The sequence below is a fragment of the Rhamphochromis sp. 'chilingali' genome (genome assembly GCF_963969265.1).
Source record: "Rhamphochromis sp. 'chilingali' genome assembly, chromosome: 12".
NCBI classification, from domain to species: Eukaryota; Metazoa; Chordata; class Actinopteri; order Cichliformes; family Cichlidae; genus Rhamphochromis; species Rhamphochromis sp. 'chilingali'.
The window spans coordinates 28676986-28700254 of record NC_137939.1 but is presented as its reverse complement, the minus strand read 5'-3'; the positions used below and the strand labels follow the sequence as shown (position 1 = coordinate 28700254).

General features: G+C 42.4%; 1 protein-coding gene across 1 annotated transcript; it reads left to right on the top strand.

Annotated features, from left to right (window-relative positions):
• Positions 1-206: 206 nt before the first annotated feature.
• clcn6 (chloride channel 6) lies at positions 207-22543 on the top strand. Its single transcript, XM_080897807.1, has 23 exons — positions 207-388; positions 1683-1739; positions 1884-1949; positions 3277-3342; positions 3418-3484; positions 3970-4076; positions 4284-4410; positions 5301-5368; positions 5516-5574; positions 7068-7200; positions 7694-7807; positions 9737-9903; positions 12578-12686; positions 14688-14817; positions 14951-15104; positions 16556-16712; positions 16798-16904; positions 18901-19087; positions 20045-20205; positions 21549-21705; positions 21789-21896; positions 21983-22108; positions 22218-22543. The coding sequence occupies exons 1-23, from the start codon at positions 314-316 to the stop codon at positions 22296-22298; spliced, it is 2583 nt and encodes an 860-aa protein (XP_080753933.1). The 5' UTR covers positions 207-313; the 3' UTR covers positions 22299-22543.
• The last annotated feature ends 726 nt before the right edge of the window (positions 22544-23269 follow it).

Below are 23269 nucleotides of genomic sequence, written 5' to 3'. Positions count from 1 at the left end.
TTGGCACTTTAAGAGGAACTGTCACTTTCTAATTTTCTACGGGAAGCAAACGCAACATTGTCCTCACGCGAGACTTGCGTTGTTGCGTTTACTTGTCATCGGAAATCCGCAACTCAAACTTACTTGGAACGTTATTTGTTATGAATACATTTTAAAAATGTAAAACGTTAGAATTCAGCTATATTCAGATATGTTCGGTTATTTTCTCCGTTTTTTGTTTTACATTGTTTATTCTACTGTATTTTCAAAGTCGTCTAAAACAACCTTTACTTTTTATGACAGCCCCTGAATACAGCATGACACAACAACGAAAATGGCGTGCTGTGGAAGATGTTTTTGTTGCCAGTGTTGTTGTAGAGAGGGAGAGACACGGACCCCAGAAGAGCTGGTAAAGAAAGACGTGATAACAAGCACAGGAAGCATCATCTGCTTATGTTGTGTTTACTTTGGGGTTCTTAGGATTTCCTCTGAGCTATTCTAAGCGCTTTATTCTGGCTGAGCTGCTCCACCCCGCTGCTCACTATGTTCTCTTGTCTTGGTTCTTTTGCAGGAAAGCGAGGAATACTTATTAATGCACATTATGAATGTATAGTCGTTAAGTCAGCTGTAATATTGCTGCTTACAGAAGAGAGAGCTTCCCGTTTTTCCGTGTGACGATATAGTCCGTGGACCAAACTCCATTTATAATTTCCTCAGATTAAGCAATCTTCTTATTTTAATCAATTTAATCTCTGCCTCATTTCATATGGTTTTAATCTTTCAGTAGGTGTGGGAAGCTATTGTGCAATGCGGCGTGTTTGTCGCGTGGAAAATAACCTCTTTCTATTTATTTCCCCACATTTTGAATGTTGTGATTACACCAAGCAAAGGCGTAGTCTTACAGGACCTCCGAGAAGTATACTGCGAAGGCAGTATGGACATAGCCCGGCTTTATTTGCGTTAGTTAAACATGTAACCTGGAGTTTGTGCATTGAATTGAACGCTGCTCTTAAGTAAAGCTGTGTAATTCTAACGGGACAGCTTGACATGAAAGCTCTGAAACTTTCAACTACATACATTTAAAAAGTAAAGGTTACTAATCGCTGTAGTTTGTAACCACAGCAGAGTAAATGGAGTTTATTGATGGACTAGGAGACCTACTGTGGAGACAATTACCTTCCAACTGTAACTGTTCTAGTTCCACAATGTAAAACAGATTTAGATCAGATTACAACCAAATATAAAAACTTTCATTGATTTTCTGTATTGACAGTTTAATATATGCAAATTCCAGCAACAGTGCTGCTTATGTCTTCATTTTGTGGTTTCACTGAGGCACAGCTTCACATGTTGCACATATAAAACATATTCCATGTCTAAGAATCTGTGAACAAACTGTTGCTTCTCGCTGGTTTTAAACCATAAGTCTGAGCATCACTTCCTACAGGAACTAAGTGTGTCCAGTGTTGGATGCTTTGGATGGTGGTGCAGGAGTCAAGTACTAATTCCACACTCATTTCTTTGTTTATTTCCTCTATTTATTTGTTATTTATTATTTTTTCCAACATGCAGGCGCACACATTTAGCTGAACTTTTAGTAGGAAGCTTAATTTGTGGTCAAATATCCTTGTGTGTATATGTAAATACATACATAATTATTATTGTTATTTGTTTGTTTGTGTGTTTGTTTGTTTACCCCCCAGACAATCCTTGGGGAAATCCCAGACGAGGAACAGATTCTACCCAGGAAAGACTATGAGGTGAGACTTGCTGGAGAAAGCCTTCAAAGAGATATTATATTATGTGTTTAGAGCAGAAATGCCAGAGCAGATTAATTTTTTTCAGTACTGGACACAATCGATGTGTGAGGCAGGAAATAGTCACACAGTGTTTTGTGTCCACAGAGCTTGGATTATGACCGCTGCATCAGTGAGCCTTATGTGGAGGTCCTGGAGGGGATGGACAACAAGGTAAGACAGGTTAAATGTGTCATCTGCTCCTGTGTGGATGACGCCTGTGCAAAGGCTGTCACCGATGCACGTTTATTGTTTTACATCACATGATGAGATCACTGATAGTAGGACTTGTGCCAGCAGCTGATCTGTTAAACTGTATGTGATCTGTATTAAAGTTGATGTTCCACAAAGCTCTGTGTTTTTAATCTTGATCAGTGTTACTAATCAGCTTTTCATATTTGATTGCACAGACACACAGAAACCACTCTATTATAAATATTGAGCTAGCTCAAATATTTTAATATTAATTTGAACAAACCTCCTTTTAAAAATGTTTCCTATTTTCTAAAAGTTGTGAATGATTCATTATCAGATTAAGGAAACATTTTCTATGCAGTGTTATGTTAGAACAGGTCACGTGGGATCTGTCCACTTTATTGGGGCAGATCTCAAAATCCAAAGAAATATGACTGTAACAGTAGTTTGAATCTAGAAGTCACGTGGATCGTTGATGGATTTAAACTTAGACAGCATCACGATCTTTTAGCCTCCATTTAATCAAAGTTTCTGTAACATGTCACGGTCACTGCAGTGATAATAACAGTGTTCCAGGAATTAGGAAACACAGCAGAGAACAGCACTCACCTACAGCTGGGAGGAGGTCAGGGATGAAAGCAGCAGGGCCGTTAGGATACTGTCAGACAGTACTGCTACACATGGCCACAAGAATATCAATGAAGACTCTGAAGAATTACTGTGAATTATTTGTCAGCATTACGTTTCCATTTATCCAGTCATAGAGATATTGATGCGACTGCCCTGGAGTGCCACTGTTATGCCACCATACCTGCAAACGTTCTAGAGCTACGTCATTGTCACCAAGCTTTATTCTTCGGCCCTACATTCGATGTATGAGGCATATACAGATGGCAGCATTTGTATACAGATCATTGAAAGTCCTGCGGGCTGTACTACGAAGCACGATTAGCATGGTTAGCTAAAGTTAGAGGGGTTTTCTGTATCACTACAGTGGCTCTCTTTTTACCTGCTAAACCACTATAGTAGCTTATGCTGAACACAGCCTGGTGACAGGGAGGTTCTGTTCCACGTCTCCATCACTTTTATTTACAGCATTTTTAATCCTGTATAGATTCAATGCTGGGGGAATACATTTAGTATGTGGAGCTTGTGAACTCTCACTAAAACCACAGAATAAAGCACAAACTGTGCGACTGGGAACGTGTGTGTATTATTCATCCAACGCAGAAATGTTTTTAGACTCTTTTTAGTCTCTTATATATGAGAGAAAAAAACTGTTTTTTATTTTCTTGTCTGCCAACAGAAAGCCAAAAAATATGAGGCGGTGCACTGGATGATGGTGTTTGCGATCGGGGTCACAGTGGGCCTGGTAAGGTGCATTCTGGGTCTTCTTTTTGTTTTGCTGGATTTCAGCTGCTCAATAAGAAACGTTGCTCTCTTTCAGCTGGGCCTGTTTGTGGATTTTTTCGTACGCCTCTTCAACAAACTAAAGTTTACTGTGGTTGGTGATTGTATCCTTTAACATGACTCTGTACGTGGAGGATGGGCAGATACCAAAGCAGCTAAATATTGGGCAGAAATGTTGTGCCTTAGAAGATCCTCGCACAGAAGGAGAGCGTTCGTAAAGTTGCACAAAATATTGCATTATTTCCTTCAGAGATTGCTGACAGCAGGTGCGCATTTTTATGCCCTTTTTCTTTTGTGTTTGTTTGAACATTGTCCAGAGTTGGTCCAAACAAATGTCAGGTCTATCTTTTTGTTCTAGAAAGAATTCAGAGTGCGTTCATATGATGCAGATGCTGTAATAATAGTGTGAAGTAATGTTTGGTTCATCCTGTGCTGTATATGTGTGTTTTCATGCCTGGGTTTGATCCCTTCGCTAGTATCTGTCATATGGTTTCTATTTACTGCCTGACTCTTCATCTAAAGAGTGTTACTGTGTGTAACCACACTTTGTTTGTTGATGTGGTGATTCTACTTTAACTGAAGCCTCCAGCTATAGAGAAGTGCAGTGACAAAGGCTGTCTGTCTTTGTCCTTGCTGGAGCTCCTGGCGTTCAACATGACCTTCGTCTTCATTGCCAGTGTACTCGTCCTCATCGAGGTAAACATCTCAGCTGCAGCTGACAAACTCAGGAAAGAACTCCTGCTTTAACAGTTAAAGTGTGCAAATTCTGCGGTCCTTGCATTTGAGACCTGTCTACCTGCATCTCTACCTGTCCAAGTTTGTTAACTGGTTGTAGCATGTTGTTTCATTCTGGTATGTTTGTGATAGTAGATTACACACTGACCTGCAGTATCGTGTTTTCAGCCTGTGGCTGCAGGATCAGGGATTCCAGAAATCAAAAGTTACTTGAACGGAGTGAAGATTCCTGGAATTGTTCGACTACGAACTTTTCTCTGCAAGGCTGCTGGAGTCCTGTTCAGTGTAGCTGGAGGTAAAGTGCGTTTGACTCCCTGACATTTACTGTACGGGGCGATCGTGGCTCAAGAGTTGGGAGTTCGCCTTGTAATCGGAAGGTTGCCGGTTCGAGCCCCGGCTCGGACAGTCTCGGTCGTTGTGTCCTTGGGCAAGACACTTCACCCGTTGCCTACTGGTGGTGGTCAGAGGGCCCGGTGGCGCCAGTGTTCGGCAGCCTCGCCTCTGTCAGTGCGCCCCAGGGTGGCTGTGGCTACAATGTAGCTTGCCATCACCAGTGTGTGAATGTGTGTGTGAATGGGTGGATGACTGGATATGTAAAGCGCTTTGGGGTCCTTAGGGACTAGTAAAGCGCTATATAAATACAGGCCATTTACCATTTACCATTTACCCAATAATAATATTATCAACAACCCAGGGTAGATGCACACACACAACCTCCTCCTCCTCCTCCCTGGCTACTACTGTTGTTTCCTTCCTGGAGGCGCAGGGTAGACTCTGTGTAGAGTTTTCATGTTCTTGGGCTTGTTTCTGAAAGTTGTGTAAAATATGGACGTCACAGATGCCCTGCGGTATTCCCTGCGTGATACTTGTTAAGCATCTACTTTTGTAACCTGCAGACACCACAGGCAGTCCTGTACTCTGACAGCAAAGCACTTTATTGGAATATTTTGTGTTGTGATCATAATGACTTCATATGGGAGGTGCAGAATTGGGAGCAAACATAGAAGAAATATCTTTGTGCTCCCGGTGGTGTTTTAGGTTAACTAAGGCAAAACAAGATCACTAATGAGGTTTTATACTTTGAGTCAAGCAGTGTCAGCTTCTGCTAACTTTAGAGCAAAATGATGTTGATGATGAATGATGAGCCAGGGTCAGAAGGCTGATGGACTGACTCTGTGTGCTCAGGTCTCTTTGTGGGGAAGGAAGGTCCAATGATCCACAGTGGAGCCATCGTGGGAGCCGGCCTTCCTCAAGTACCCCAAAGCTTATTCTAGTTTGCTTAGTTCTAGTTGTTGTTGTTGTTTTGTGAAAAATTTTGGACACTAAAAATAGCACTGGTGTTATTCTTGTGATTTGTCTGGTCGTACTTGTGGATATCAGACCTTTTCTCTCTCCATCAGTTTCAGAGCATTACTTTCAGGAAGATCAAATTTGACTTTCCCTACTTCCGCAGCGACAGGTATGTGACAGTAACGATCCTGAGTCAAACTAAAGTTGGAATATGGTGTAAATGTAAATAAAAACAGAATACTAGGATTTGCTCAGTGCTGTGTGATACACAGCAGACCTTGATATCCTGAAAACCTCAGGGACCTGCTGGGGACCTACAGATGTAAATCTTTACTGATCTGTGCTGCATAATTGCCCAAAGTTAAACCAGACTCTTAAACTGGACCCTGACACTGACTGGGAGCCAGTATAACTGCTTTTGCAAGGGTGTGACATAAGTTTATTTAGAAGCCTTGTAAGTGACGAACTTGCAGATTGTGGTCCGTGGCTCAGCTGCAGGAGGCGTGGAGCAGTGGACGCATCGTTGGAAGAAGCTGACCGACACAGCTTCATTCAAGGAGAGTCTGTTGAGAAAAAAGAACAAGGGATTAATAATCTGGATAAGATGAAACATGGGAATGATTTCTAATACAGAGCATGGTGTGAATTCACAGCTGCACTCTTGTCCTCCTTACTAATCCTCTGCAATTCCTGATTCACTGACTTTGCTCCATCCGTCCTCTCTCTTCATTCCTGAGCCCCTCACAGCACTCCTACCATCTTCTCAACACACTCTCTCCACTTGTTAGTAGATTTCAGTTGTTATTGTTAACCACACTAACCTGCTGTGCATCCTTTCCTTTCCAGCTCATTTTCTCTTTGTAGACAATCAGTACAAGTCCTTTTGTCCTTCGTTATCATCCAGCCTCGCATCCACATCCTAACCTCGCCTGTGCTCCCGGCTGCTTTGTTCATCTTTCTGCCTAGGCCACATTTTCTTTGACTATTTCCTCATCTTTCTCTTCTGACTTCTTCACTCACCTCTTTTCACTCTCAGTTTGTTTATGCAAACCACTTTGCATGTAATCATTAGTTACTACTAAGCTTTGACTCTTTTCCCCTGCTCGTCTTGGGCCCTGTCTCCTTCCCTTCACCCCCAGCTGGTCGCTGCCCCTCCCTGAGCCTGGTTCTGCTGGAGGTTTCTTCCTGTTAAACAGGAAAAACTTAACAGGAGGCCAAGTGCTTGCTCACAGGGGATCTTCTGAGTGTTGCGTTATTATACTTTCTTTACTGTACAATATAAAATGCTTTGAAGCAACTGTTTTTGTGATTTGGCACTAAATAAAACAGCATTCAACACCACCCCTTTAATTTCCAGCTTCAGGCTCATGATCCTGTATGACGCTGTCTTCACCTTCGCATTATTTATGTGTCCTCTCTTAAAGATTATCCCTACTCTGGTATAACAGAGACTCTCCAATATTATCGACCAGCTCTCTCTCTGTACTATACAAAGTCTATTTTTAGTTGTTCAAAGAGTTTGAATAATCTCCAAAGCAACGAATTTTCTTGTAATTTGTAGTTTACACAATGTTCCAACTTTTTGGCACAAACACTGTTACTGCCTCCTAGCAGTGTAGTATGTGTGACATGTGACTGACAGTTTTCTTACCTGTTCTTTAGGGACAAGCGAGACTTTGTGTCAGCTGGTGCTGCTGCTGGAGTAGCTGCTGCCTTTGGTGCGCCAATCGGTGGCACCCTCTTCAGTCTGGAGGAGGGCTCGTCATTCTGGAACCAAGCCCTTACATGGAAAGTGGTAGGTCACCCTTTATAGTTACTTCACCACAATTTCTTTGATAAAGATGCACGGATACCTCTTTGGATATCATATTTAGGAGTTACACTGAAATGCTATAAAATAAAAATTCATTCTATTCTTCTATTTCTATTTTACCTGCTTCATTTGTCATCAAATAACAAGAAAACAAGCTTTACTTGCTCGTCAGTCAATTGTAAAATTGAGCTCTGAAAATGTGCAAAAACGTCTTTAAACCTAAACAGTTGATGGTTTTGACCTAAAGCTGAAAGTTTGCACGACAGATTAATGTTTGCTTTGGATCAGAAGTACACCAAGAGGATAAAAGTACATGAAATTTGATCCTGTCATTTTTCCCTTATTTGCAACAACAATCCATCTGCTTTATAGATATAGCCAGGTAGACCAGGACACAGTGCACCATCCAATCTCTCTGACCTTTACTGACCAATGAGTGTGATTAAATGTTCCTCTTGTCTATCTACTGTTTTAGCTCTTCTGTTCCATGTCGGCCACTTTTACTCTCAACTTCTTCCGTTCGGGAATCAACTTCAGCAAGTGGGGCTCCTTCCAGCTGCCTGGCCTCCTGAACTTTGGAGAGTTCAAGGTTAAGAGTTTCTTATCTTGTTATTCCATGTGGTACAAAATGTATCTTCAAAGATTATATATAGTATTTTATTTTTTATATAAAGTATGATGCTGAAATAACAGACTTTAGGTCTACACAGTGACTCATTGTATTGATTGACTCATTGATTTGATTTTGAGGACGGCTCCAAAAGCAACATGCCAACCCTGTGGGTAGGGAAACACTGATCTGGGGTGACTAAACTTTACCATATGGTACTTTTTTATGTGGTTTCTTCCTTTAAAAAGAGAGTTTTTCTTGTCGCCAAATGCTGTTCACAGGGGCTCACGATTGTTGGATTGTAGGGCTTTACCTTACCGTATAAAGTGCCTTGAGGCACCTGTTTTTGTGAGTAGGTGATATGTAAATAAAACTGACACAAATGAAGTTAAAACATCTGAATCTCAACTAATCTGTTCTGACATGTTTACATATGGATTTAAAAAACAGAGTCTGTGGGGTCACCATTAGCCCAACTGTTCCACCATCTCACCTCATATCTGCTCCTCACATCATCGTTACTGCCTCTTCCTGTCTGTGATATCTCTTGCAACCGACCCAGTTAATACCCGCTGTGCAGAGCTTTCCAGTACTCGATAACAAAGTTGATGTTGAACTGATGTGACAGCTGCTGACATGACTAAAGATCTGCAGGTCATGCACCACTCAATTTATGTAACCTGGCAGCTGTGTTGAAGACGCGAGTGTCGGATTTCGCAGGTCTTTAGCCCAATTTTAATGATGTGTCAGTATAGATGTGCAGAGATTGACAGATTCTACAGAGGGAGATGTTGCAACACTTTGCAAAGATTAGACTTTGTAGAACAAAACTTGGAAAAAGAAGCTTGGTGATTCGTTTGCTTCCAGTTTTGACTTTTCCTTCTGTACCCACATGATGGCACCGGTTCTGACATAAACGGTAGTAACCAGACCGAAAAGCAGCGCACATTTCGGTGCTTTATTTCGGTGCTTTTTTTTTCCTGAGCTGTGATACACTTTAGATTCTAGCCAATCGTTTTACGTTTCCGAGGATAGTAGGCGGGGCCAGGTACGTACGTTCTGTTAGAGCAGAGCTACAGATTAAAAATGCCCAAGGCAAAGCGGTCAAAAGTCTGGCTGTACTTCACAGCAAAAGATGCAAACTCAGCAGCAACAAGAGCTTTAAGGTGATACTGTGATACTGTCAAAAGAGGTAACACCTCAAATCCGATGAAACACCTGGTGACGCATAGCGGGGTTTTTTAAAGCCGAGAAATGCACCGTATTTGATAGCTTGCTACGAGACCTCACACCAAGCACATCTACTGCGGGTGGGTTGCCTGTTATCGGACCCGGATTTAGCAACATCCCCCAAAAACACGGGTCAGTGTAGCAGAAATGATGAGGATGATGATGCAGCAGCAGCCGTTCTTCTCTGCGTGAGTAGCTTAATGTTGTTCGTGTGTAATTTACGTTGAGTAGGCTAACCACGTTATTACATGAATGCATGTAAGGTGAACTAGCAAACACCGTCGTAGTTACATGCAGCTGTCTTCTTGTTTGATGGCAGATACTCCCTTCACCCTGGCCAATAAGGCTAAAATGACCAAAGAAAAAGTGGAAAACAGTTAAACATGAGAGGTTTTTGGACAAAGTTTGTGTTTTTTCCATTGTTTAAGCACTGCTTCCAGCCAAGAGTGATACCATATATGCCCCATAGCTGCAGAAAAGGCTAACATTGTTATCTTTTTACAAAAAACAGCTGAACATGAGAGGTTTTTGGACCATTCTTTAAGCACCGTTTAAGCACCGGCACCGTTTCAAACGCACCGGTTTGGCACCGGTATCGGATAAAACCTAAACGATACCCATCCCTAAATATCAGCCTGATGTAAATATTATTATGGTTTTATTCCTCTTGCTGACCAGTGTCCAGATGGAGACAAGAACTGCCACCTGTGGACAGCTGTGGATCTTGCCTTCTTTGTCCTGATGGGTGTGGTGGGCGGCCTTCTGGGGGCGCTCTTTAACTGCATGAACAAGAACCTGGCCAAGTATCGCATAAGACACATTCATCCTAAGGCCAAGTTTATCAGGTGAACTGTTTGACCATCTTTGATCCCATCTGTGCTTTTCATGTTCATCAGACTGTGACACTAGGACGCGAGCAGTTTGGTGTAAGACAAACATGAACTGAAGTGAAAGGTTTTTAAAGTGATCAACTGATAATGCATAAATGTGTGAACAGCATCTACAATTCAATTTTATTTATATAGCACCAAATCACAACAAGAGTCTCAAGCTGCTTTATATTGTAAGGCAGACCCGACAATAATAATGTTATCTCAGAGCCAAGCTGCTGTTCACAGTTGGAACAAACATAACAGGGAACGTTCAGAGCAGGACAAACGTTAGAAAGGCAAAGGCTTTATTACAAACAATTCCTCAGTAAATTCCTGAAATCTGTGTATAACAAGCTGGTAGATGTGTGGTTGGTCAACACCCAGAATATTACCTGAACGTTCCTGTGTTACATCATAGCATAAATAAGCATACCACTGTCATTTTGTTGCATGGAGTATAAAGCTGCATGCAAAGGAATGGAAGAAGTCTCACATACTGACATCTGTAGAGAAACAAACAAGGAAGCCTAGAATGGGCCATAAAGCCTAGATACGAGACCTGTGTGGCGCACACACACTGTTCCCTGTGTGCCTGCACGGTTCCTCTCCAGGTATTCCAGTTTTCTCTCACAGTCCATGCAGCATGTGTAATAGAGTCATTGTTCAGTCTAATTTGACCATGCATCAGTAAGTGGATCGAATAAAACTCTGTATGAATGTATGATTAGATGTAAAGAGGACAAGATAATATATCGTCTGAAGCACTTGGTCACATGGTCAGTAAGACTAGAAAAGTGCTTTATAAGTACCAGTACAATGATCTCCATGGTAACATATACAAAAACCTGGAAAGTAGAGCAGGGCGATATGACCAAAAATATTTATCACGATATATACATTTGAAAATTTGCGATAACGATATAACTGATGATATAATTGATGTGAGACAAAATACTTTACAACTCCACAACTTTATTAGTGCAAAAAAACCCATCAATGTATTTTCACTTAAACAAGCAGCTGTTTTTATGTGCATTAAAGTTATATAAAAATTAACAGTGCAAATGCAAATTCCTTGCTGACAGTTTAACCAAAAGGCATTTCCAGTGGAAACTGGCCGATATAGCCTCAGCATAACCATGTATAATATCCACAAAACTTAAAAAGAGGTTATACACACACAATACAGTAATATTATGTTGAAGCGCAGTGCGTATCACTCTGCGAGGCTCCTGCCTACGATAGTCGTAATGCTCCGACAATCCATCAAGCGGTGCGGCTTCGTAGCTTAGCAAAGTTGTACTAAAACATTTGACAGATTTTCGAGCACCGTGTGCCACATAAAATCGTTTCGAGGTCAGTAAACACAACCAGAATTCATACATAAGGCACACGGGATTATAAGGGGCACTGTTGATTTTCAGAAAAATCAAAGGATTGATTTTAAGTGTGCCGTATTTTCCAAAAAAAGGTAATAACGACGGCCCGCTAGCATGCGCTACCAAAAATAGTGCTTTGTTGTGTATCTGATGGACGAAATCTAAACCAGTTCTACACCACTGGAGTTGCAGCATTTTTTAAAACCAATTCTGGTTCATCCGTTTCATTTAACGATCCGCTTTTGCCCTTCACATTCTCCGTCGCCGCCATGCTTTTTCCGCCATGTGCGTATGAAAACAAAGGCACTGCGCATGCATGTTTTTACGGAGCCCCGCAGGGGACATGGGAGAAAAAAAAAATTAAGACGGACTTTTGCGAGATCTCGCAAAAGTTTTAGCCACATTCTTCGGATGCCGGCTCGAAGCCGACCGGGAGGTCGAGGCACGATGTGCGGTGTTCCTCCCGGCTGTAGTAGGTCTCGACGCTAACGGGAGGTTGAAGGCCAAAGAATGCAGCTAAAACTTTTGCAAGATCTCGCAAAACTTTTGCGAGATCCCGAGTTTGTTTTGCGAGATCTCACAAAAGTCCATCGTAATTTTTTTTTCTCCCATGTCCCCTGCGGGGCTCCGTACGTTTTACCCATATTCTATTGCGGTATTTCTTTTTCTTATCGTAGCCCAATATTATACCGGTATTACCGTGAACGGTATGATATGGCCCAGCCCTACTGGAAAGTCACAAACCGCTCTGTTCATTATGGAAAGTAACTGAGTTGTGTTTAGAAACTCCTTCTGGTGATCCATGTTATGTATCAGGACCAGGAACATGCAGAACGGGTCTGTAAACATTTGGACCAAAGATTTCACTGTTGTTTCACTGCCACAGTGGTTAGAGTGACACTGCCCTCAAAGCTGTGATACATCCACATTTTCCACTGGAAAATACATTTCTGTTCTCAGTAGAAGCTGGCACAGATATGTCAGACTCAAACGAGATTCGTCTCCTTTACAAACAGCACTGTTAGTAATGAATGAGCTCCCGTCCCAGTTTTCTATCATTTGTTTAAATAGATTCTTCCCTAAAATCTGCGCACTGAGAGAAAGATGATGTATTCTGCTGAATAAATTAACGAGGCGCTCCTTTTAATTGATAATTTTCCAATCAGTTACTGTAATTGTGTTTCTTTTTATAAAGGTGCAAACTGTCGTTAAATATGTGCCTAACTTTGTTAACCAGAGGATAATAAACGATTGTTCTAATGTTCCAGAGTTTTAGAGAGTCTGCTGGTTACCATGGTGACAACAATTGTGATTTTTGCGGCTTCCATGCTGGGTGAATGTCGTGACCTGTCCACTCCCACAGCTCACAACACCACGGTAAGAATTTTAATAATCTTTGCATTACTCAACAAAAACACCACAGGTGTGTTTTCACTGGTCTAAACGTTAAACGTATGTTATGATTACTGTGATATTTTAGCTTCAAATACTCTTTAAGATATATTTGTGTGAAAAACAATCTGTCAGCCCACTTTCAGGCCTTTTTTTTCCTCAGATTGAAATCTGTCACACCATTTGAATGGGAATAATTCAGAAACTATTAATGACAAAAGCCTGACATTTCCATGAGCCTTTCTTACCATTAAAATGAACCAGGATCTGTAATCTGGGGCCGATGTATCAAAAAGACACTGGCTAATTAAAATATCAAAACTAATTCAAGAAGTCTTGCAAAGTTAGCATTAAACTACATGACAGTTTTTATTTAATATTGTACTGACGTCTTAATGGTGCATAGTTAAATTTACTTTACATTTCAATGTTCTTGCTGGATTGAGCAAATATGAAAAGTTGTACCACAAAAATAAGACTGTCCTGTTCAAACAGAGCAGGATTCTTGAGTTTTCAGATGCTTTGCTAACAGAAAATACTTTAGTTCAATATGTTTTCCTTTTTCATTCCATCTGTAATCATCAAAGTTTCAGAATATTTTCTGCTCAAATATTTACTTAAATATTTATGAACATGTACCGTGAATACCATCTTCAATTCATTGGCCAACATGGTAAATGGACTGGTTCTTGTGGCACTGGTCTACTGTGCTGGAGCATGTAAGTGCTTTCTATCCAAAAGTCTCACACATTCATCAGAGAGTATCTTGGCCCAGGATATTTGGCATGCAGACAGGGATCAAACCTCTGATTAGTAGGTGACCTGCTCTACCTCCTGAGCTGATGCCACCCCCAGCACAGCTGCTTGCTGTTGGCTAGAGAGAAGCCTCAAACCATCAGACGGCCTTTTCAGCTTTAGACTGAGACTCACACACGCATCAAGAGAAGTTCCCAAACCATATGACACCAACCTCATTGAGGCCAGATATGGTACTTACAGCTATTTCTCCCTGAAAGAGTCCTTGTAGTTAAGCTTACAGTTCCCTGTGAGGATCGTGCTGGAAGAAGCAAACAAATGCAAACATCCAAAGTACCGAGAACTTGTAGATCAGTGCCGGTGGAGAGGCTGAGTACATGTGAGTGAGTGACTATAAGTCCATAGAAGCGGGATCCCGAGGTTTTCCTGCCTGCTCCCTGTGTACGACCTACGACCTTTCTTGGACTACAAGTGTTTCTACCATTAAAATAAATGAGGATCTGCAATTTGGCACAGATGCATCACAAAATATGAGTATTGGCCCACTAAAATATGGAAATTATTTCAAGCTGTCTGGTAAAGACCCATACAGTATTAAACTTCACATTTTAATCAGTGATGATGTCTGAATGATATATAAGCTTATTAATTTTTTATTTATATGTTTAAACTTTAAATCATAAAAGTTTTATACAAATCAGGTGGTCAAGCAGAACATCTCCTAAAAATGTGCTGATTTATGACAGAACGATATATTAAAAATGACAACACAGCATTTCATCTGTTATTAGACTCAGTTGGCTTCTGTCAAAATGTAAAAGAACCCACCCACCACTTTAACCACACTCCACATCTTGTGTTAACATATGGCATAGAAACTGAACATTTAACAGTGTTTCCTGAAAACCCTCTCCTGTCTGATCATTTCCTGATAACATTTACATTTACAATAATTGATTACACAGCAGTGGGGAGTAGACTTTATCACAGTAGATGTCTTTCTGAAAGCGCTGTGACTAAGTTTAAGAATATAATCCACCCACTGTTATCATCTTCAATGCCCTGTACCAACACAGAGCAGAGCAGCTACCTGAACGCTAGTCCAACAGAGGTCGATCATCTTGTTAATAATTTTACCTCCTCACTACGTACGACTCTGGATACTGGAGCTCCGGTGAAAAATAGAGCCTCACTATGTGACCATGTTAACCTGTGACGTATGTTTTTTAGCTGGCTGGCAGTGAGGACATCAACTCAACCATTCGACAGTTCTTCTGCTCAAACAAGACCTACAATGACATGGCAACACTGTTCTTCAACCCACAGGAGGCAGCCATCCACCAGCTCTTCCATCAGGATGGTTAGATGAGTTCACACATGATTCATTCCATGCATTACTCATGTACCCCGTACAGTGAAGTGGCATTTTAGGCCATTTTTCAAAAATCAAGTTCAATTCTATCAATAAACTGGTTTCTAACTCTCCCCCTCAGGTACCTTCAGCCCTGTGACTCTGTCAGTGTTCTTCTTCTTATACTTCCTGCTGGCCTGTTGGACATATGGTGTGTCTGTCCCCAGTGGCCTTTTTGTCCCCTCACTGCTGTGTGGGGCAGCTTTTGGACGCTTGGTTGCCAACGTGCTCAAAGTGTAAGAACTAATTAGAATATGCTTTTTCTCACTTTTTCTCTGTCACAGCCTTGTGTTGAGCTGAACTGAGAGCAGTCACTGTTGATACAAGCACTTTTTTCTGCTCAAGTGTTTTCTATCTAAGGCTACGTTCACACTGCAGGTGAAAGCACATCAAATCTGACTTTTTTGACCCTATGCGACCCATATCCGATCATGGTATGACAATGTGAACAGCACAAATCCGATATTTCAAATCCAATCTGGGTCACTTTCATATGTGGTACTGAATCCGATACATATCTGATGTTTTAGAAAGCGACTGCTGTTTGAATGGTCATGTCGCATTATATCCGTCTTTTACGTCACTGACACAAGACAGACGCCAATTATCAGCGCCGGAGAAGACAAACGAGAAAGCATGGCGGCCATTGTTAAAGCACGGCTCTCTGTTTTCTCAGTGTCCTTCTTTCTCTAATTAATTTGTCAAAATTCTGTCGGTTACGACTGTGCAGAAATTGATAGACTGCTGCAACAACACCTACTCACTCTGTAGCCGCCATTTTTACTTCCGTAAACAGAGCGCGTTGTCTGTGACGTCTTCTTTTGCGCATGCGGCCGCTTTGAGGGCCGTGAACCGTTCACACTAGAGCGCGTTTGCTGTCACATTTTATTTGTAGTGTGAACAAGCAGAGAAAAAAAAATCGGATTTGATCAAAAAATCGGAATTGAGCATTAAGACCTGCAGTGTGAACGTAGCCTAACATTCACATCTATGGGTGGATGCACCAGAGAGCACCTTGGGGTTAGTGTATGGCCCAAGGATATTTAGCAGGTGTGATATTTAGGTATCAAACCGCCCAGCTTCCAGTTAGTTGGTGCCCCTACACTTTATATTACACCCCAGCCTAAGACAGCCAGAGAATACCATAGAAGTAACTCCTTGTTCCTCACTCCCAGTGCTGCGGCAAGATTTGCACTCCAAACATTTTGGTGTATTTTCCACTTACAAAAGGTCAGGGTGGGTACAGCTGAAACTCACAGTGTTCTCAGGGGAATTACCCCAAAAATAAACAAAAGCAATGCAGGACTCTTACATCCTTCGCTAACAGAAACAGGAGAAATGTGTTTACCTGGGCTATTTGTAGAGAACTGACAGTACATACAAAGCTGCTAATCCAGCTCTTCTAGATTCAGACATTTCTTGATTCAGAAACACGACACAATCTGTCTGGGAGTCAGGAAGAAGGTGGAGCCAAACTGGTCTGGATGGGTATCAATTAAAAGGTGGTGCATCCAATCTCCAACAAGCTGCCACCTGCAGCTTACATGATAGAAAAGACTGAACAAAATGAACAGACATTATCGACCTTATCAGAGTAAAAACAAAGCAAACTGAGTCGTAACACTTTCAGTTGTCACATTCTCTCATAGTGGTTATACTGGTTCTTAATGAGTCTGTCCTCTGTTAGGAAACTGGGAATGGACATCTACTCAGGAACCTTTGCTCTCATTGGAGCTGCTGCCTTCCTTGGAGGTGTGGTCAGAATGACCATCAGCCTCACTGTCATCCTCATTGAATCCACCAATGAAATCACATACGGGCTGCCCATCATGATTACGCTAATGGTACACAACCATGTGTTTTTGCACTTTGCACTGTTCGCCACTGTGACCTGAGTTCATGTGCAAATTCTTTTGTGTTGACTGTCAGGTTGCCAAGTGGACTGGTGATTTCTTCAACAAGGGCATCTATGATATACACATCCAGCTGAGAGGAGTGCCTCTGCTCGAGTGGGAGACTGAGGTAGAGATGGACAGGTAAGAATTGTTGTTGGCAACAAAAAAGGACAGTTGGCCCTTGTGGTGGATGAACTGTGTTGTCAGCATTGTCAGTAGGCGTTGGTATCCCTCCTTAGCCCAGAGCAGTTCAACTCTCCAGATCAATGCAGCTGCCAACCTCAAGTATCTATTCGTTTTTTTTCTTCTGTTGCCTACATCATTGAACTTCTACAGCCTTATGTTCCTAGCAGGTCTCTGAGGTCATGTGATCAGGGTCTTCTTGTCATTCATCATACAAAGCTGAGAACTAAGGGAGACAGCTTTTGCCACTGTGGCTCCCAGACTGTGGAACTCTGTCCCACTGAGCATAAGATCTCTGGACTCAGTAGCTTCTTTCAAAAAACAACTAAATCACACTTTTTAGAATTGCATTTTGCTAACTGTTGTCTGTTTGTTTTATGCTTTGTTATCCTTGTGTGAAGCACAAGAAAGGTCTAGAAAGGTGCTATATAAATAAAGTTTTACTTACTTACTTGCTTACACAAAGCACAGGTCTGATACTTCATTGTTCCATTCAATGCTCGTCTGGGGCCGGATTGTGGAGCTAGCACCCTAAAAGCAAGAATGCCCAGAGCTCCAGCTTATCTGCGGGAACCACAATCTCATTCTTTCGATCGCTACCCAGAGCTTGTGACCACAGGTCATGTAGGGATGTAAATCGATCAGAAAAGCTTTACTTTTATGCTTCGCTCTTTATTTACCAAGACGAATCGGTACTGTAGACGCAGCATCAACCCATGTGTTAATCTGCCTCTCTTCTCACTTGTGAAAAACACCCTGTTATGACCCGGCTTGAAAGCCGCAACATAAATATGGAGACGAACACCAGAATTTCAACAAGAATAGTTTTTTCTAAAATTACATGGCAAGTTGGCTAAAGTAGCTGGCACCACCAAGGCAAAGACTAGTGATCCTCCCTGAAAGCCTGCCTCAGGTATGCCTTTATCCACACCTGACTAGGTGTGGTCAATTAGCAACAGCTGAACACTCTTGCACTGTCACTGCAAAGAGATTAGGGACTGCAGAGGGGCGTAACACACCCTGAGACCCCGAGACACAATGCTCGGACCTTTATGGCGCCTCCTGCAGGTGGTGGGTCTACAGAAGAGAGACGGGCTGAGTCCGGCCAAACCCCATGGGCTAAAGCCCACCCACCAGGCACTCTCCATCGAGCTACCTCCCCAGGCCTGACTCGAGGGTGTGGCCCCAGTAATCCTGTCCCGGGGAGGGTACAAAACGAGCCTCCTCAACCTAGCATCACTGGAGCACACAAACCCCTCCACCATGGTGGGCAGCTGAAGGGTTAAGGTGGAAATTGAAAAATGAGGTGGTTTATGACAAGACTTTATATTGCAGAGCTGATCTGTCAGGGGATTTGATGTTGCCTTTCATCGGTGAATACACGCCTCAAACGGTTTAGATGCTTGAGATTTTTGCAAATAGTTGAAAAAAATGTAGGTGAAAAATGAATTTAGTCCATTTTGGTGAAAGGCTGAAGCAGTGTCAAAGCTTCCTCGATGCACTTCATCAAAAAGACAAAGCTGTCAGTCTCAGCATTAGCATGAGAGGCTCTGTCTTGTTTTCTGCCTTTACAGATTCTAGGAACCCCATGATAGGGGCAGGGATAGCTCAGTAGGTAAAGTGGTCGCCCCATGATCGGAAGGTCGGCGGTTCGAATCCACTTAACGGCTACCCTGAGGTACCCCTGAGCAAGGTACCGTCCCTACACACTGCTCCCCGGGCGCCTGCTTAGTGGGCTGCCCACTGCTTCACAGAGTGAATGGGTCAAATGCAGAGAAAAACAAGTAATTTCCCCATGGGGATCAATAAAGTATCCATTATTATTATTATTATTATTATTATTATTATTATAAGCCTGCAGTGTGAGGGTGAGGTTAAAAACCCAAACTGTGTGATTCGAGCATGGTCGCTCTTCCTGTGGACTCAGGTTGTCTTTATCTCTCATTTCTTCAAGGCTGACAGCCAGTGATATCATGGAGACCAACTTGACTTACGTGTACCCCCACACCCGAGTCCAGTCTCTAGTCAGCATTCTGCGCACCACGGTCTACCATGCCTTCCCCGTAGTTACTGAAAACCGTCAGAATGAGAGGGATTTCATGAAGGGCAACATCCTGATCAGCAACAATATCCACTTCAAGGTATGTCCTGCTCTTTTACAGAGCTCAAGCTCAAGCTTCCCGTCCAAATGGAGGTGATTAAGGCTCCCCCCACCAGGGGCAGCAGTGACTTTGAAACATTTCTTTAGTGACACTGTAGCCCCTCCAGCAATGTCCTTCAGGTTGCTTCTGCTTTTTTCTTCGTTTTTTCTAATTCCTCATTGCTCGTCCCATAATATAGTTTTGATACAGACACGTCATCGATTTAACAAAGAGCATGCAGACTTTTACAGCAGTCAGTAATTTGTATAATTCTGAAAAGAATGTGGATTTGTTTCCCTTCCAAGATTAAGAATTAAACAACAGTAGAAACTATGATTGATTTGGTCAGCTCTATTTTGCCGTGTCATTCATGCAAATTGATCCTCACAGTGTAAACCTTTGGTGTATCAGTCTGTCCAGTAAGGAAGCAGAAACCAACATGCATCAGTTTCATCTGCTTGGGTGCAAATGAAAGTGTGAACATGAAGAGAACGGGGAGCCACCGGTGGTCTCCACATATGTATGTGCAGCCTGAGTGTGTCTGCAGTGCACTTGTTGTCACTTGTGAAGCAGATCAAATGGATTCATACGGTTTGTGCTTCCTAACAGGTCAGACTGTGATGATCGAGTTTTCTGTCACTGGTTCTATCATTTCGATGGTCTGTGTTGAAGTAGTGTTTAACAAAACCTAGAGGCAGCAGGAAATGTTACTGAGCTAAATAAAGTATAAAAACCAAAGTAACATCAGCTACCGAGCTTGTATTTTTGTCTCCAGGGAGAATCAGTGGGTTTGAAAGTGCGAGCCCATAGGTTTGGCTCTGTAGTGAGCAAAGCTTTGCAATATGTTGATGTGCAGATAATTATTTAAGAATTTCATGTTTCTTTATTTTTGGATGAAATCATTGTTGTGGTTTTTGAAGGCTGTGTTTTCTTCTAACCCTTGACTGTTACATGTAGAAATCCAGTGTTGTGTCACGTGCGGGCGAACAGCGACGGCGCTGCCAGTCCATGAAGTCGTACCCATCGAGCGAGCTGAGGAATGTTTGCGATGAGCAAAGTGCTGCAGTCGAACCTTCAGAAGAGGGAGAAGACCTGCTGCAGCAGATGTTAGAGAGGAGGTAGGCCAGATAAACACATCCAGACAGTCTCTGAAGTTTTACCTCTAAATTTGATCTCAGTGGATTTTAAATCAAACAATCAAGTTGTGATTAAAGTGCAGACATCAAGCTCTAATTCAGGATGTCTGATAACAATACGGCAGTAACTATTAATACTTAGACATTTATAGTTTCAGAGGGCCAGAAGTAATTAGACAGCTGACTGACGAGCACTCGGCCTAGTGTAGCATAGCAATAACAGAGTTCAGGGTCACCTGATCCAGCCCTAACTATGTGTTTTATGAAAAAGGAACGTTTTTAGACTAATCTTAAAAGTACAGACAGTGTCTGTGTCCCAAATAAAAACTGGGAGATCCACAGACGAGGGGCTTGAAAGCTGAAACCTGGATAAAATGGGGCCTAATTATTTAAGGTTTTGTATTTGGTAAATGGACCGAAAACACAAACATTTATACCGGAGTTGGTCAGGCTTAGCATCTTGCCCAAGGTATGTATTTGTCATGCAGACTGGTGCAGCCAGGGAATCAAACCACCTCCCGATTAGGAGATGACCCGCTGAGCTACAGCTACAGCCACCCCTTGAGAGGAAAGATTTAAAATTCAGAGAAGTTTGAATGTTACAGATTTGATTACAATCTCTTGTCATCATCAGTGTCAGAGGTTTGTTTTTTGTTTTTTGAAGTTTGTCCGAAATAATTCTTTAGACCAAGAGGAGGCAGTATAACCAAGGGGACCCAGAAGCAGCGCTCAGGAGCAGGGGTGGGAACTCCAGGGGCCGCTGTCCTGCAGGTTTTAGATGTGTCAGCTGATTTAACCCTCTCAGGCTCAAATTAAGTTTTTGTTGCTAATGCACAAAAGAATACCTGCAGTGGTACTTCTGAGTAAAAAAAACCTCATAAAATATGTATGTGGGGTAATCAGGTTGTTAGCTTTTAACTGTTGCAAATCTGCAACGCCTGCCTTGAGAGGGTTAAATGGCTAAATTACCTCCTCAACATGTCCTGAAGTTCTCCAGAGGCCTGGTAATGAACTGAACATTTGATTCAGGTGTGTTGAACCAGGGTGATACCCAAAACCTGCAGGACACCGGCCCTCAAGTCCTGGAGTTCCCACCCCTGCTCCAGACAGATGACAAATGACCAGAGAAGCTGATGTCGAATGGCGTAGTATAATGAGTTGAACTGCTAATATTTACCACAAGTTTTTGAATTTACTCCTGATGCTGTCAGTGCACATAGTAACTACAAGTATTTGTAACACTGCCTTTCATTCTGTCTGTGTTTTCTTTGTGGTGCATAATAACTGCAAATAAATCTGGCACTCCTGTGATTTCTGTGCTGCAGGCATGCTCCCTACCCTAACCTGTACCCAGACCAGTCTCCCAGTGAGGAGTGGACCATGGAGGAGCGCTTCAGGCCGCTAACCTTTCACGGTCTCATCCTTCGCTCCCAGCTGGTTAACCTGCTCATACGAGGGGTGTGCTACGCCGAGAACCAGTCGGTCAGTCATTGACACACATGTGTAGATAATAAATGAGATGACTTTTTCTTATACGAGCAGTTTCTCTGTACCCTCTGACGCAGAGCACCAATCAGCCTAGGTTGTCGTATGCAGAGATGACTGAAGATTACCCACGCTACCCTGACATCCATGACCTCGACCTCACCCTGCTCAGCCCTCGCATGATAGTGGTACGTTCGATTTACCCGACTGAGACAGAAAATAATCAAGCAGAAAACTCAGATTCATTAACAGGCCGTCCTTTCCGTGTACCCAGGATGTCACCCCCTACATGAACCCGTGTCCCTACACTGTTTCACCCAATGCCCGCATCTCCCAGGTGTTTAACCTCTTCAGGACTATGGGCCTGCGACACTTACCCGTGGTTAATGCTGTTGGAGAAGTAAGTGATTTGGGCTTTCATGCCTCTAGTAAACGTGTGAGGAAGCCACAGAGTTGTTGTGTTATGTTGTCCTCACCAACTCAACTCTTTTTTTTTTTTTGTTTTTTAGATTGTGGGAATAATCACACGACACAATTTAACCCACGAGTTCCTGATGGCCAAACTGCGACAGCACTACATCACCATTTGACCCAGCTGCCTCCCCTCAAACCTCCTCCATCCCTGATAGCGTTCTGACACACACACATGCACATACATCCTCTGTACAGTAGGGGGCGTCGTTATCCAGGTAACGAAACCTTTCAGCTGTCAATCACTGCAGTCTTTTTGGTCTTCTTCAGTCCAACCTCCAGTGTGCTAACACACACACACACACACACACACACACACACACACACACACACACACACACACACACACACACACACACACACAATAAACCATAAACCACAGATATCGATGCTGATTATTCAAGAACACTTGCTGTGCATTCAAGCTGTGAGCCGCAGAGAGTCATCCTGCCATCTGATGAAACAGCTGCAGAATGATTGATAGCATTAAAAGCATTACACACGTTAATGCGAGATTCTCACTAGTATTCCGATAATTCTCAAGGACATTATGTGTTCCCAGAGGAGGAACAGGTCCATGCACGTCCACCTTCCTACAAATATTTAACTCTAGAAGTGACGGCAAGGATTTTTCTGTCATATATAAACATGAAGCAGCTTGTTTATCCAGTGAGAATGCACCATTAACCCTGTCGTCAGTACATTTGGTGAACATTGTATCATCTTAATTTGTCTTTTGTTTTGCTGAGCTTCCAACGTGTCTCCACTAGTTAAAGAGTTGATACTAAAAAGAAAGAAAAACTCAAAGACCCTACAGTACTAGAGGGAGAACCCCAGCAGTCAGCAGCAGCAATGGTAAGAAGGAAGAGCCCCCTTTAAACGGGAGAGATCTTCGTGTGGTTTGAGGGGGAAACCAACTGAACAGCTCTTAGACAGAAGGAAGATCTGCATCTTATAATAAATTCAAACTAGCATGTCCGTCTCACTCTAATCATCTAAAAGCAGCAGTGGCTTCAGTGCGTTGCTGATTGTTTTTCTCGCAGTTTGACGCACAGGACACAAACTTCCAAAATGAAATGTCATCTACTGA

Excerpts from the sequence above, each read along its gene's own strand:
- clcn6 (XM_080897807.1), top strand. The coding sequence starts at position 314 with ATGGCGTGCTGTGGAAGATGTTTTTGTTGCCAGTGTTGTTGTAGAGAG. Across the intron at positions 14,818-14,950 it reads CCAGCTCTTCCATCAGGATG|GTACCTTCAGCCCTGTGACT; the intron begins GTTAGATGAGTT and ends TCTCCCCCTCAG. Across the intron at positions 19,088-20,044 it reads GCAACAATATCCACTTCAAG|AAATCCAGTGTTGTGTCACG; the intron begins GTATGTCCTGCT and ends TGTTACATGTAG.